Source organism: Rhinoderma darwinii, chromosome 4 (genome assembly GCF_050947455.1).
Source record: "Rhinoderma darwinii isolate aRhiDar2 chromosome 4, aRhiDar2.hap1, whole genome shotgun sequence".
Classification (NCBI taxonomy): domain Eukaryota; kingdom Metazoa; phylum Chordata; class Amphibia; order Anura; family Rhinodermatidae; genus Rhinoderma; species Rhinoderma darwinii.
Window position 1 is genome coordinate 351,358,557 of NC_134690.1, and position 16,496 is coordinate 351,375,052.

Consider the following 16,496-nt stretch of genomic DNA (forward strand, 5'->3'; position numbering starts at 1 on the left):
CGCACTAAGGACAAATTGGGCAACAAAATGGGGTATGTTGTTCCTTGTGAAAATAAGAAATTTTGATCAAAAATGACATCTTATTGGAAAAAATATCATTTTTTTCATTTCACAGCCCAATTCAAATAGGTGCTGTGAAAAAACTGTGCGGTCAAAATGATAACAAAAACCATAAATGAATTCCTTGAGGGGTGTAGTTTCCAAAATGGGGTCACTTCTGGTGGGTTTCCATTGCTTTGATACCTCTGGGGCTCTGCAAATGCAACATGGCACCCGAAAACCAATCCAGCAAAATCTGGACTCCAACAAACACATAGCGCTCCTTTCCGTCTGAGCCCTCCCATGGGCCCAAACGGCAGTTTATCACCACAAATGGGGTATTGCCGCACTAAGGACAAATTGGGCAACAAAATGGGGTATGTTGTTCCCTGTGAAAATAAGAAAATTTGATCAAAAATGACATTTTATTGGAAAAAATATCATTTTTTTCATTTCACAGCCCAATTCAAATAGGTGCTGTGAAAAAACTGTGCGGTCAAAATGATAACAAAAACCATAAATGAATTCCTTGAGGGGTGTAATTTCCAAAATGGGGTCACTTCTGGTGGGTTTCCATTGTTTTGATACCTCAACGCCTCTTCAAACCTGGCATGCTGCCTAAAATATATTCTAATAAAAAAGAGGCCTCAAAATGCACTAGGTGCTTCTTTGCTTCTAGGGCTTGTGTTTTAGTCCACGAGCGCAGTAGGGCCACATGTGGGACATTTCTAAAAACTGCAGAATCTGGACAATACATATTTAGTAGTGTTTCTCTGGTAAAACCTTCTCTGTTACTAAAAAAAATTGAATAAAATTGAAATTCAGCAGAAAAAATGAAATTTGCAAATTTAATTTCCACTTTGCTTTAATTCCTGTGAAATGCCTGAAGGGTTAAAAAACTTTCTATATGCTGTTTTGAATACTTTGAGGGGTCTAGTTTTTAAAATGGGGTGTTTTATGGGGGTTTCTAATACATAGGCCCCTCAAATCCACTTCAGAACTGAACTGGCACCTTCAAAAAAAGGCTTTTGAAATTTTCTTAAGAATATGAGAAATTGCTGTTTATGTTCTAAGCCTTGTAACATCCAAGAAAAATAAAAGAATGTTCAAAAAACGATGCCAATCTAAAGTAGACATATGGGAAATGTGAACTAGTAACTATTTTGGGTGGTATAACCGTCTGTTTTTCAAGCAGATGCATTTAAATTCTGAAAAATGCTATTTTTTGTAAATTTTCTCAAAATTTTGCAATTTTTCACAAATAAAGACTGAATATATCGACCAAATTTTACCACGAACATGAAGCCCAAAGTGTCACGAGAAAACAATCTCAGAATCGCTTGGATAGGTTTAAGCATTCCGACGTTATTACCACATAAAGTGAAATATGTCAGATTTGAAAAATGGGCTCTGAGCCTTAAGGCCCAAACTAGGCTGCGTCCTTAAGGGGTTAACCAAATTCAATTGACACTTGGGTTCAATATCACTAGTCACACCCAGGCATGACTGCTGCCAGACCTGTTGCATCTAAACATCACTTAAAGTGTAGCTAAATGTTTGACAAACTTCTGATATGTCATAGTGACATGTCAGAAGTTTGTATTGGTGGGGGTCCGTGCACGGAGACCCCCACCAATCGCTAGAACGAAGCAGCTGAAGCACTCGTGTGAGCGCTCAGCTGCTTCTTGTCTGCTCGGCTATTTCCGTAAATAAATGTATCGGTGTACGGACTCAATAGAAAGTCTATAAGCCCGTACTCCGATACATCGGCTTTCCGGAAAAAGCCAAACAGAAATGAAGCAGCTGAGCGCTCATACTCCGTGCTCGGACCCCCACCAATACAAACTTCTGAGATGTCACTATGACATGTCAGAAGTTTGTCGAACATTTAGCTACACTTTAAATAGAACATTTTTAAATGTAAATGTTTATTCTCCATGTGACTGATCAGTGCTGTAGTCCCTGTATGATCTGCAGCGAGATGATGGGTCTATCGTTCTTTTTTGTGAAACAGCAACTGCCAGCATATCCTAACCATCGTTCTGGCTATACTGGGAGCTGTAATTTTATGCCGTACAAACTTATATCACAGGGGTTAAACTGAATTTGCAAATTATCTCTATACTGAGCTGTATTTGACAAAACCTTAAAAGGGCAATCCATGTTCGAAAACCCTCCAATGTAGCCGAAATATAACAATTCTGCAAAGAAGAGGGAGCCAAAATTCCTCTACAGAAATGTAAAAGACTCATCACAAGTAATCACAAATGTTTGATTGTAGTTGTTACTGTCAAAGGTGGCACAACCAGTTATTATGTTTAGGGGGCAGTTACTTATTCACATGATTGTTCTAAATCGGCCCTATTTGCTTTTTGTGTGTTCACTAAACATTTCTGTACTTAAAGGGGTTGTCCACTACCGGGCAACTGATGACCTATCCACCGGAATGGTCATCAGTACATAATCTGTGGAGGTCCGACACCCGGACCCCGCACCGTTAAGCCACGACGGCTCCCTCCAGGCACCGGACATACATGCCAAAAGCAGTTGGCGCCAGATCGGCTGATCGGTGTGGGGTCTGGGTGTCGGACCTGCACTGATATACTGATGAGTTATCCAATGGATAGGCCATCAGTTGTCCGGTAGTGGACAACCCCTTTACTAACTTAGGCGCATCACTGGATGTCTGTGCGCCAGAAAGAGAAGTTTACGCCAGCTATGAAAACTGAAAATTGAGGTAGCTGAAAGCAGAGAGAGGGAAACGTAATTTGGCATCAGTTACTTATTTCCGCCTGCATTAATAACCAGATTTTTCTAAAAGTAAATTATTAACAATATCCTGTTACCAAACAGACTGCTGGCATTCTAGATATTTAAGTGGCTGTAAAGCCGGTTTTTCATGAGCACATTTCGGTCAGTATTTTTCATCAGTATTTGTAAGCCAAAACTAGGACTGGAACATAAACAGAGAAAAAAGTATAATGAAATAGATTTCTGCTATAATTGACGTCCCTTTTGCGAAGCCCCACCAACTTTTTTTTTTTGTTTTTTTTTTTTTTTTTTTTTTTAGGGCAGATACAGACGGACGTTGCGTTTTTGTGCGCGCAAACAACGCGGCGTTTTGCGCGCGCAAAAACCATTTGACAGCTGCGTGTGTCATCCGTGTATGATGCGCGGCTGCGTGATTTTCGCGCAGCTGCCATCATAGAGATGAGGCTAGTCGACGCCCGCCACTGTCCAAGGTGCTGAAAGAGCTAACTCTTTCAGCACCCTCGACAGTGAATGCCGAACACAATATCGAAAAACCTGTTGAAAAAAAAGAAACAGTTCGTACTTACCGAGAACTTCCCGGCCGTTGCCTTGGTGACGCGTCCTTGGTGACGCGTCCTTGGTGACGCGCCTCTCGACATCGGGTCCCACCTCCCTGGATGACGCGCCAGTCCATGTGACCGCTGCACCCTGTGCTTGGCCTGTGATTGCCTGGAGCTGTCACTTGGACTGAATTGTCATCCCGGGAGGTCAGACTGGAGGAAGAAGCAGGGAGTTCTCGGTAAGTCAGAACTTCATTTTTTTTTCTACAGGTTAATGTATATTGGGATCGGAAGTCACTGTCCATGGTGCTGAAACAGTTGAACTCTTTCAGCACCATGGACAGTGACTATCTCCTGACGTCGCGTACCGATAATTTTTTTGCCGGGTTCGGCCAAAACGAGTTCGGCCGAACCCGGTGAAGTTCGGTTCGCTTGTCCGGCTTCGCTCATCGCAAAGACACTCCGTTTGGATGTTCGGAAACAGAAAAGCACGTGGTGCTTTTCTGTTTACATTCATCCTTTTGACAGCTGGTGCGCTGTTTCAGTCGGTTCGCACGGAAGTGCTTCCGTGCAACCTGCGTGGTTTTCACGCACCCATTGACTTCAATGGGTGCGTGATGCGCGAAATACGCAGAGTTATTGAACCTGTCGCGCTTTTTGCGCAGCAGACAAACGCTGCGCAAAAAGCACGGACTGTCTGTACTGCCCCATAGACTTGTATTGGTCCATGCGTGCCGCGTGAAAACCACGCGGCCCGCACGGACCGAATACACGCTCGTGTGAATACCTCCTTAAAGTGTTGGAAGTGGTGGAAAAATGCCCATTATGACCATTTTTGCCTAAATTATTCCTTGTAGTATTCAGTGGGGTTCCTTATCACACTAATACCACCCTTTGACAGGTCTGAATGAGGTGTCACTGGATAGGTAAAAGTGAAGCTTTAGGTTGGCTCTGCTTATAACTAGCTTATTTCTTTTAGTTGGAGAAGAACAGATTAGTTCCATTGGACGTGGCATCTGTGTATTGTTGGGAATTTCCGTGGAAGACACACAGAAAGATATTGATCATATGTAAGTATATTATACTATTGTATCTTTATTTAATTAGAATGTTGCTTCTTGTTTCCCCGCCACAAATTCTGCATGTGTTATGTGCAAATTCCCAGCGGATTTAACTCCTATATTGAAAAGGGTAAAATCTGCGGTGAACATCTGTAACAGAATAAGCACGTTGTGGATTTAAAAAATCTGCAGCCTGCTCTGTTTTTCGTGCAGAAAATGTTCCACAGCATGTGGATGAGATTTGTTCAAATCTCATTCACATGGCTGGTACTGTAATCTGCTGTGGATTTTCCATGTGATTCAGGGATTTTTCTCTGTCCCGTATACAAGAGGCCATAATTTGTTCAAATTAGTATCTCAATTGAAGACCTATGTTCACACTGCCATTCAAGGTTCCCTCAGCAGTTCCGTCACTCTTGATGGTGAGAGTAGCGCTGCATGTAGCGCTATTCTTTCTGTCAAAACTACGGACCATCTTATAATTTAATGTAGTACAGTGGTCACCATTTAGTTCCGTTGTACAACAGATCCGGCAGTGTTGTGGCTTCTGTTACAAATGGTAGTAATTACATAGATGTGAGCAGAGACTTATTTAGAATCTTTAAAAAGTAACTATGAAAATAATTTAACTATAAAAATCAATAGTACAGAAAAAAAAAGCCTCTCCACTAATCAGACTCTTCTCCTCTCTGTTTCCTGCACTTAACACTCACTCTGAATTCACAAATAAAATCTGTGCATTTGGGGCAGAGAGGAGCCGTATTTTCATGGGGCTTGTACACGATGCGGCCGAGCCGTGGCTAAACGGAAGCGGTCTACACCAAATTGCCACGGTTCTGTAGCGAGTTAGGCTGGGTTCACACGACCATGTTACGTCCGTAATGTACGGAACGTATTTCGGCCGGAAGACCCGGACCGAACACAGTGCAGGGAGCCGGGCTCCTAGCATCATAGTGATGTACGATGCTAGGAGTCCCTGCCTCACTGCAGGACAACTTTCCCGTACTGTAATCATGATTACAGTACGGGACAGTAGTTCCACGCAGAGGCAGGGACTCCTAGCGTCGTACATCACTATGATGCTAGGAGCCCGGCCCCCTGCAGTGTGTTCGGTCCGGGTCTTCCGGCCGAAATACGTTCCGTACATTACGGACGTAACATGGTCGTGTGAACCCAGCCTAACAGTGTGAAAAATTTGGTAAATCACAGGCTGTTTTTGCAACGCAGTTCTCTCAGAAGCATAGTATATGGGCACTGTTAGGGTATGCTCACACGCTTAACAAAAAACGGCTGTACAATACGGAGCTGTTTTCAAGGGAAAACGGCCTCTGATTTTCAGCCGTTTTTTAAGCATCAAGCATTTTTTGATGCGTTTTTTACTGCCGTTTTTGGAGCTGCTTTTCTATTGACCCAATGAAAAACGGCTACAAAAATGACATGCACTTCTTTTTATGGGGCGTTTTTTTACGTGACGTTTTTAAAAACAGCCGCATAAAAAACGCCCCGTTAGAGCGGAACGCTGTTTTTCCCATTGAGATCAATGGGCAGATGTTTGGAGGTATTCAGACCCGTATTTTCATCCGTTTTTTGGGGCGTTTATGGCCGTGTGAACATACCCTTAGCTTCACTAAAGAGGCTCTGTCACCACATTATAAGTGGCCTATCTTGTACATAATATTATCGTAATGTAGATTACAACAGTGTTTTATATTTAGTAAAACAATCATTTTTGATGGAGTTATGACCTATTTTATCTTTATGCTAATGAGTTTCTCAATGGACAACTGGGCGTGCTTTACTTTTTGACCAAGTGGGTGTTGTGGAGAGACAAAAGCTGAACTGGATGGCCATATGTGTTTTTTTGGCCTTTATAAGCAGTTACTAGAGACACATACACAGACACGGCTGTAGCTTCTAGTAAGTGTTCTGTCTCACTCCAGAGCTCTATTAACAGCTAATCTTCTTATTACTTCTGTATAATGTCCTCCATTCTGCTGCTTCTGTGTGTGTGAGAGAACAATAGAGGAGCAGGACCTTATTTGCTCTTTGTGCTGTGTATGGGAGACATTATAGCAGTTAGTCTCTCTCTCTCCTAGAGCTGTTCTGGGAAAACTGACAATTTAGATATGGAGCCTGCAAAGGGGAAATCTAATAAAAAAGTCATATAATGGCCAGAAATATTATTTCTTATGTACACACATATGACAGCTTATTCTGAAAAGTCACTTGAAACGATAGTTGCACTTTAAGCTTAATTTTTGTTTTTTATTATTTGTTCATAAGAAATAATTGGCTGTCTGTGATTTTTTACTAAGTTATCCATAAAAAAATTACAATTGAGGTAGCTGAGAGCAGAGAGAAGGAAACGCAATTTGGCATCAGTTAATTATATCAGCCTGCATTATTAACCACATTTTTCTAAAAGTAAATTAAGATGGTGAACTTAAGTGATTTAACAATATCCTGTTACCAAACAAACTGTCAGAATTATAGATATTTAGGTAACTGTTTATTAGTAAAGTTTTTCATGATATTTTTTTTCATATTTCGGTCAGTATTTTGCATCTGTGTTTGTAAGCCAAAACTTGGACTGGAACATAAACAGAGAAAAAGTATAATGGAAAGATTTGTATCTCTTCCATGTTTTGGACCCACTTCTGGTTTTGACTTACATATACTGATGCAAAATACCTTTAGGGGGAGTTCACACAGAGTTTTTCGACACGGAAAGTGCGCCGCAAAATGCGCCAAAAAACGTCCAAAAATGCCTATATTTGGGCGATTACGCCTCTGACCTCCCATTGACATCAATGGGAGGCAGAGAAAGCGTATTTTGCGTTGTTTTATGCCCGCGTCGCTCAATAGCCGCGGGCGAAAAACACAGCGAAAATCGGCGTGCAGGCAGAGGAAAATCTGCCTCAAAATTCCAAACGGAATTTTGAGGCAGATCTTCCTCCTGCAAAAAACTCTGTGTGAACCCAGCCTTAGTTCTAAGCTTACAGATGAGGTGTGTGGGCACTGACTGGAGCTCTGCTGGTTTGCACCTTCACCCTGGTCCGCACCTTTTTCCCGTTTGTATCTATGATGATCAAGTTTCTATTTATTACGGCAAAACTAACTGCAGTTCTTATAAAATGAAAGTTTGATTTCAGTTCTAAGAAATAAATTGCTATTTTAATCCTGCAAATGAATTGCTATCTGTATGTTCCTTGCAGGATCCGAAAGATTCTGAACCTCCGGATATTTGAGGATGATAACGGTAAACACTGGTCTAAAAGTGTCATGGACAAGCAGTATGAAGTGCTGTGTGTCAGCCAGTTTACCTTGCAATGTGTCTTAAAGGGAAACAAGCCAGACTATCACATGGCCATGCCTTCTGAGCAAGCAGAACTATTTTATAATAACTTTTTGCAGCAAATGCGAAAGGCCTACAAACCAGAGCTCATCAAAGGTAAAATCCATGAATATTAAGTTGCACAATTGTGAATATAATGGTGGAGATTTATAAAACCTGTGCAAGTAAGATCAATGGTGACCAATAAGATTTGAACTGTCAGATGTTCTGGTTCGAAAGTGTCAGTGATCCCATTGATTAAAAAAGGGAAATTTTGGCTTTTTTACTATTTTTTTAAATCCACCTTTGAGTGCCATTTCACAATTTAGAGATATAATCCAGTAACCCAATTATTTCTCATGTTTTTGTCTCCGAAATTGCTGACTGTCACCAAGAAGAATTTTGTAAACCGCTCTGATCTATAATACAGGCTCTATTATTTCTAAGGTTAACTGGCTGCTGACAAATGACGAGTATGCTTGTCATGAGCGGCAGGAGGTTGCAGCATCAGGATGAGCATACTCCGTTGGCATATAACGACCTAGGTTCTTGCCCCGTTGATGCTGTGCGGTGGAGACAGCCCAGTTCTCAATTTATTTGTAAATCCGTATATCAGTCGCTGACATGAGCGGGCTAAATGCAGGGGGCTGAGGCTGATCTCAGAGGCCGCTACAAACAAGATATAAACGGTCCTGGGATCGGGGGAAGGGAGCAATGCCGGTATGGCAGCAGATAAACATTTATTTTTTTATTCATTCTCACAAGTGATGGTCAAGCTTACTTTATATTAATAAATGAAGGGTTCCATTGTAACGTATTGGTCTTTAATCCCTTGGCGACATGTGATGTAACTTTATGTGAAAGCCGCTAAGGTTCGTGCAGTGCTGATGTTTGTCATTGCAGCATGAGGGCCTAATGTAGGCCCCCAGGTCTGCCATCTTTGTGCTCCTATCAAGGGCTTAATAAAAAAAATACTATATGCTGCTATGCATAAGTATTGTAGTATATTGTGCAATTGATCAAATGATCACTTGTTCAAGTCCTCTAGGGGGGTTGCAAAAAAGTTAAAAACTGTTAAAAAAAAATTATTGTGCAAAAACAAATTAAAAGTACAGAAAACATCCCTTTAAACTATTTTGCCGTAAAGTAATGTAAAAAAATAAATAATAACATAATTGATATTGCTGCATCCATAAAGTCCAAACTATTTTAACTCACACGGCAAAAGCTGTAAAAATTTAAACCGCCAGAATTTCTGTTTTTTTGGTCATCTTAGCTCCCTAAATAAATAGAATAAAAAGTGATCAAAAACTCGAATGTACCCCAAAATTGCACAAGTTAAAACTAGAGCTTGTTCCGCTAGAAACTAGTCCTCATTCTGATTTAAACAAACTAAGTGTTTGGGCGTCCATTTGGCAAATGAAGTTTACTGTAGGTAAATGTAAAGTTATGCATCTGGGTACCAACAACCTGCATGCATCATATGTCCTAGGGGGCGCTACACTGGGGGAGTCACTTGTTGAGAAGGATCTGGGTGTACTTGTATATCATAAACTAAATAACAGCATGCAGTGTCAATCAGCTGCTTCAAAGGCCAGCAAGATATTGTCATGTATTAAAAGAGGCATGGACTCGCGGGACAGGGATATAATATTTCCACTTTACAAAGCATTAGTGAGGCCTCATCTAGAATATGCAGTCCAGTTCTGGGCTCCAGTTCATAGAAAGGATGTCCTGGAGTTGGAAAAAATACAAAGAAGAGCAACGAAGCTAATAAGAGGCATGGAGAATCTAAGTTATAAGGAAAGATTAAAAGAATTAAACCTATTTAGCCATGAAAAAAGACGACTAAAGGGGGACATGATTAATTTATAGCAATATATTAATGGCACATACAAAAAATATGGTTAAATCCTGTTCCATGTAAAACCCCCTAAAAAAACAAGGGGACACTCCCTCCGTCTGGAGAAAAAAAGGTTCAACCTGCAGAGGCGACAAGCGTTCTTTACTGTGAGAACTGTGAATCTATGGAATAGTCACCGCAGGAGCCGTCACAGCAGGGACAGTGGATGGCTTTAAAAAAGGCTTAGATAATTTCCTAGAACAAAAAAATATAAGCTCCTATGTGTAGAAATTTTTACCTTCCCTTTTCCCATCCCTTGGTTAAACTTGATGGACATATCTTTTTTTCAACCGTACGAACTATGTAACTATGTTTGCTCAATCGACGGAAAAGCAAAAAAGTAATGTGTCTCTGAATATGGTGACACATTTTAAAAATTTTTTTTTTTTTAACAAATAGTTTTTTCTTTGTAAATGAAATAAACAAAACCTGAAATTTGGTATTGCTATAATTGTATCGACATGCAGAATAAAGTTAATATGTAGTTTTACCGCATGGTGAATGGTGTGAAACGAAACACAAAAAACTGGAGAAATTGCTGTTTTTTCCCATTGCAACTCACAATTTTTTATTTTTTATTTCACAGTACAGGGTGGGCCATTTATATGGATACACCTAAATAAAATGGGAATGGTTGGTGATATTAACTTCCTGTTTGTGGAACATTAGTATATGGGAGGGGGGAAACTTTTCAAGCTGGGTGTTGACCATGGCGGCCATTTTGAAGTCGGCCATTTTGTATCCAACTTTAGTTTTTTCAATGGGAAGAGGGTCATGTGACACATCAAACGTATCGATAATTTCACAAGAAATTCAATGGTGTGCTTGGTTTTAACGTTACTTTATTCTTTCATGAGTTATTTACAAGTTTCTGACCACTTCTAAAATGTGTTCAAAGTGCTGCCCATTGTGTTGGATTGTCAATGCAACCCTCTTCTCCCACTCTTCACACACTGATAGCAACACCGCAGAAGAAATGCTAGCACAGGCTTCCAGTATCCGTAGTTTCAGTTGCTGCACATCTCGTAACTTCACAGCATAGACAATTGCCTTCAGATGACCCCAAAGATAAAAGTCTAAGGGGGTCAGATTGGGAGGCATTTCTTCTGCGGTGTTGCTATCAGTGTGTGAAGAGTGGGAGAAGAGGGTTGCATTGACAATCCAACACAATGGGCAGCACTTTGAACACATTTTATAAGTGGTCAGAAACTTGTAAATAACTCATGAAAGAATAAAGTAACGTTAAAACCAAGCACACCATTGTTTTTCTTGTGAAATTCTCGATAAGTTTGATGTGTCACATGACCCTCTTCCCATTGAAAAAACTAAAGTTGGATACAAAATGGGCAACTTCAAAATGGCCGCCATGGTCAACACCCAGCTTGAAAAGTTTCCCCCCTCCCATATACTAATGTGCCACAAACAGGAAGTTAATATCACCAACCATTCCCATTTTATTTAGGTGTATCCATATAAATGGCCCACCCTGTACATTATATGGTACATTAAATGGTGGCATTAAAAATAACAACTCTTCCCACAAAACGCCAGCCCACCTACGGCTATATTGACAGAGAAATAAATAAGTTATGTCTTTTAGAAGACGGGGAAAAAAAAATAGGTTGCGGTTCTAAGGGATTAGCCTATTAGTCAGGCTACATGACCGATCTGCAGCAGCATCACCCTCACTGTAAATTGGAGACACGTCGTGCTGCATCCTTATGTGACAGATCTCTTGGGGACAGCGTGAATGCCACCAATGTTATTGGGGAAATATTGCAGCTGGGTCTATATCTATAAAGTCTATTATGAGGTCTTCACAGCCGGATATTGATTAAATTATTTTTGTATTCTAATTAATTAAAAAAATTTGTGTCGCAAATTCCGTAGGCTGTTTAAACCAGGAACATTCTCCGCTGCGCTCTACAGTTCTTGCAACGTCAAAAATGTTAAAAATATAGAAAATGAAGATGACTTGTTTGTATTGATGCTATTGGCTGGCCTCATTTCTTAGCTGTGCACTGGACCCTGTCTTACCAGAATTTTTATAGCTTTGCCAGGGGAGAATTTGTGCTCACTTCTGATGTAATTCTTTACCCATTCTTAACCCGTTAGTGACCGGCCCATCGTGTTTCTACGTCGGTCACTAACGGGCCTTATTCCGATGCCATAGACTTTTTACGTTGCGGCATCGGAATAAGTAAACAGAGCAGGGAGCTGTCAAATCTCCCTGCTCTCAGCTGCCAGAGGCAGCTGAGGGCTGAGAGCGTCCCTGCTCTGCCGGGTGAGATCGATATTAGTATCGATCTCACCCGTTTAACCCCTCAGATGCGGTGCACAATAGCGTGCTCCGCATCTGAGTGGTTTTGGAGAGAGGGAGGGAGCTCCCTCTCTCTCCCACCGCCCCCCCGCGATACGATTGCCGAGTGTCAGTGTCTCCCATGGCAGCCGGGGGTCTAATAAAGGCCCCCAGGTCTGCCTGGAGTGAATGCCTGCTAGATCATGCCGCAGGCATGACCAAGCAGATGCCTGTCCGTGTTAAACGGACAGGCAGTAATACACTGCAATACAAAAGTATTGCCGTGTATTATAAATGCAATCGCAGAATCGCATATTATAGTCCCCTAGTGGGACTAGTCAAAAAGTGAAAAAAAAGTTTAATAAAGTTAATTAAAAAAAAAAAAAAAGTGAAAAAAAATGAAAAACCCAGCTTTTCCCCTTACAAAATGCTTTACTATTAAAAAAACAAAATAAAGTTAAAAAGTTACACATATTTGGTATCGCCGCGTCCGTAACGACCCCGACTATAAATCTATGACATTATTTAACCCGCACGGTGAACGCCGTAAAAAATGTAATAAAAAACTATGGAAAAATTGCTGTTTTCTGTGAATACTGACTTTAACCCCAGCTATATCGTTCGCGCTCCATGCCGTAATAGTACGTCACGGGAGTAACGGCCGTTTCGGCCGTCCTCCCGACACATACAGGAGCTGTGACGCTGCTGTCTTGTTCAGCAGCTGTCACAGCTCCTACAGCGGGGACCGATCGCTGTGTCCCCGCTGATTAACCCCTTAAAAGCCGCGTTCTATAGAGATCGCAGCTTTTTAGGGGTTAAGCTGCCATCGCCGGCCTGCTACGCGATAGCGGCCGGCGATGGTGACTATGGCAACCGGACACCAAACAATGGCGTTCGGCTATGCCATAGACGGAAGCCTAGTGGGTCCTGACAACGTCAGGACCCACTATGCTTGCTGTCAGTGAGTAGCTGACAGTTCTAATACACTGCACTACGCATGTAGTGCAGTGTATTAGAATAGCGATCAGGGCCTCCTGCCTTCAAGTCCCCTAGTGGGACAAAGTAATAAAGTAAAAAAAAAGTAAAAAAAAGATGTGTGAAAATAAAAGATTTAAAAGTAATAAAAGTAAAAATCCCCCCTTTTCCCTTATCAGTCCTTTATTATTAATAAAAATATATAAACAAACAAATAAACTATACATAATTGGTATCGCCGCGTCCGTAACGGCCTGAACTACAAAATTATTTCATTATTTATCCCGCACGATGAACGCCGTAAAATAATAATAAACCGTACCACAATCACAATTCTTTGGTCACTTCACCTCCCAAAAAATGGAATAAAAAGAGATCAAAAAGTCGCATGTAGCTAAAAATGGTACTGATCGAAACTACAGTTCGTTACGCAAAAAATAAGTCCTCGCACGGCTTTATTGATTGAAAAATAAAAACGTTATGGCTCTTAGAATAAGGTAACACAAAAAGTGAATGATTGTTTACAAAACGTATTTTATTGTGCAAACGCCATAAGACATAAAAAAAAACTATAAACATCTGGTATCGCCGTAATCGTTTCGCCCCGCAGAATAAAGTGAATATTTTATTTATAGCGCACGGTGAACGCTGTAAAAAAAAAAGAATAAAAAAACAATAGTAGAATTGCTGTTTTTTAGTCACCACGCCACCTAAAAATAGAATAAAAACTGATCAAAAAGCCGCATGCACCCCAAGAAAACTACAATGGATTCCTCAAGGGGTCTAGTTTCCAAATTGGGGTCACTTTTGGGGGGTTCCCAATGTTTTGGCACCACAAGACCTCTTCAAACCGGACATGGTGCCTAATAAAAAAGAGGCCTAAAAATCCACTAGGTGCTCCTTAGCTTCGGAGGCCGGTGCTTCAGTCCATTACCGCACTAGGGCCACATGTGGGATATTTCTAAAAACGGCAGAATCTGGGCAATACGTATTAATTTGGGTTTCTCTGATAAATCCTTTTGTGTTATAAAAAAAATGGTATAAAGAGGATTTTCTGACAACAAAAAAAAATGTAAATTTCACCTCTACTTTGCTCTAAATTTTTGTGAAACACCTAAAGGGTTCATAAACTTTCTAAATGCTGTTGTGAATACTTTGAGGGGTCTAGTTTCTAAAATGGGGTATTTCATAGGGGTTTCTAATATATGGGCCCCTCAAAGCAACTTCAGAACTGAACTGGAACCTAAAAAAATAAATAAATGAGGCAATACTTCGCTTCTTACATTATACTGATAATGAGCCGTGCCCACCCCGAGATGACCCCAGTTTTGACCGTTTGTATAAACAGAGACCCCTATTAGACCGTTCCAGTGCCCGGTTTTCCCCAGCATACACCCCCGAGAAGTGTATTTCTATTGATGAGTCCCTGGTACATTTTAAAGGGAGGGTTCAATTCCGCGAGTACCTGCCGGGTAAGAGGGCAAGGTATGGCGTGAAGATGTATAAGCTGCGAGAGTGCATCAGGGTATACCTACAGGTTTAGGATATATGAAGGAAAGGCCACCCCCAAACCAGACTGCATCCTGGACTACAATAGGTACATGGGAGGGATGGACTTGTAAGATCAAGCCCTGAAGCCCTACAGCGCCATGCGGTGTGGTATAAGAAGCTGGCCGGGCACATCATACAGATGGCTTTGTACAATGCGTACGTGCTACGTCGATGTGCAGGCCAGACGGGAACTTTCCTGGAATTTCAAGAGGTGATTCTCAAGAACCTAATCTTTAGGGACCAAGAAGGGGGGGCACCCAGTACTTCTGGAAGTGGGGCCACACGCATCCTACCGGGGCGGCAACACTTTCCAGGGGAAGTTCCCCAAACTGGCAAGAAGGGAAAAAGTCAAAAGAGGTGCAAAGTCTGCTGTAAGAGGGCGATAAGGGATGACACAATATATCAATGTGACACGTGTCCCGAATAACCAGAGCTCTGTATGAAAGAGTGTTTTAAAATTTATCATACATCCCTTGGTTTATAATTTACCCCAATTTTACTTACCCTGATGCACTCCGCACAGCTTATCCCCCCTCGTCTTTCCCCTCTGAGCACTGCTGTGTGCCCAGGCAGCTGATAACAGCCACATGTAGGGTATTGCCATGCCCGGGAGAACCCACATTACAGTTTATGGGGTGTAGGTCTCCGGTCAAAATGCTCACTACACCTCTAGATGAATGCCTTAAGGGTGTAGTTTTTAAAACGGTCACTTTTTGCGGGTTTCAACTGTACTGGTACCTCAGGTGCTTCTGCATACATGACTTCACACTAGAAAATCCCCAGTAGGCCAAATGGTGGTCCTTTCCTTCTGAGCCCTCCCATGGGTCCAAACGGCAGTTTATCACAACAAATGGGGTATTGCGGCACTCAGAACAAATTGCGCAACAGAATGGGGTATTTTGTTTCTTGTGAAAATAAGAATTTTTGAGCTAAAATGACATATTATTGGAAAAAATATATATTTATTTAATTCCCAACCCAATTCAAATAAGTTCTGTGAAGAAACTATGGGGTCTAAATGGTCACATTACCCATAAATGAATTCCTTGAGGGGTGTAGTTTCCAAAATGGGGTCACTTCTGGTGGGTTTCCATTGCTTTGATACCTCTGGGGCTCTGCAAATGCGACATGGCAGCCGAAAACCAATCCAGCAAAATCTGGACTCCAAAGAACACACAGCGCTCCTTCCCTTCTGAGGCCTCCCATGGGCCCAAACGGCAGTTTATTGCCACAAATGGGGTATTGCTGCACTCAGGACAAATTGGGCAACAAAATTGAGCATTTTGTTCCCTGTGAAAATAAGAAATTTTGATAAAAAATTACATCTTATTGGAAAAAATGTCATTTTTTTTAATGTCACAGCCCAATTGAAATAGGTGCTGTGAAAAAACTGTGTGCTCAAAATGCTAACAACAACCATAAATGAATTCCTTGAGGGGTGTAGTTTCCAAAATGGGGTCACTATTGGGGGATTCCTACTGTTTTGGCACCTCAACACCTCTTCAAACCCGGCATGCTGCCTAAAATATATTCTAATAAAAAAAGAGGACTCAAAATGCACTAGGTGCTTCTTTGCTTCTAGGGCTTGTGTTTTAGTCCACGAGCGCAGTAGGGCCACATGTGGGACATTTCTAAAAACTGCAGAATCTGGACAATACATATTTAGTAGTGTTTCTCTGGTAAAACCTTCTGTGTTACAGAAAAAAAATGAATAAAATTGAAATTCCGCAAGAAAAATGAAATTTGCAAAGTTCACCTCCACTTTGCTTTAATTCTTGTGAAATGCCTGAAGGGTTAAAAAACTTTCTAAATGCTGTTTTGAATACTTTGAGGGGTCTAGTTTTTAAAATGGGGTGTTTTATCAGGGTTTCTAATACATAGGCCCCTCAAAGCCACTTCAGAACTGAACTGGTACCTTAAATAAAAGGCATTTGACATTTTCTTAAAAATATGAGAAATTGCTGTTTATGTTCTAAGCCTTGTAACGTCCAAGAAAAATAAAAGAATGTTCAAAAAACGATGC

At 41.2% G+C, this 16,496-nt stretch overlaps 1 protein-coding gene across 3 annotated transcripts in view; it reads left to right on the top strand.

Annotated features, from left to right (window-relative positions):
- DTD1 (D-aminoacyl-tRNA deacylase 1) overlaps window positions 1-16,496 on the top strand; it is a 130,948-nt gene that overhangs the window by 5,576 nt on the left and 108,876 nt on the right. For all 3 annotated transcript variants that reach the window (XR_012883601.1, XR_012883600.1, XM_075864493.1), the window contains exons 2-3: window positions 4,330-4,420; window positions 7,627-7,862. Coding sequence is in view for 1 of the 3 variants with exons in the window: in XM_075864493.1 (XP_075720608.1) it covers window positions 4,330-4,420; window positions 7,627-7,862 (327 nt within the window). In the remaining 2 variants the exon portion in view is untranslated. The remainder of the gene's footprint in view (window positions 1-4,329; window positions 4,421-7,626; window positions 7,863-16,496) is intronic.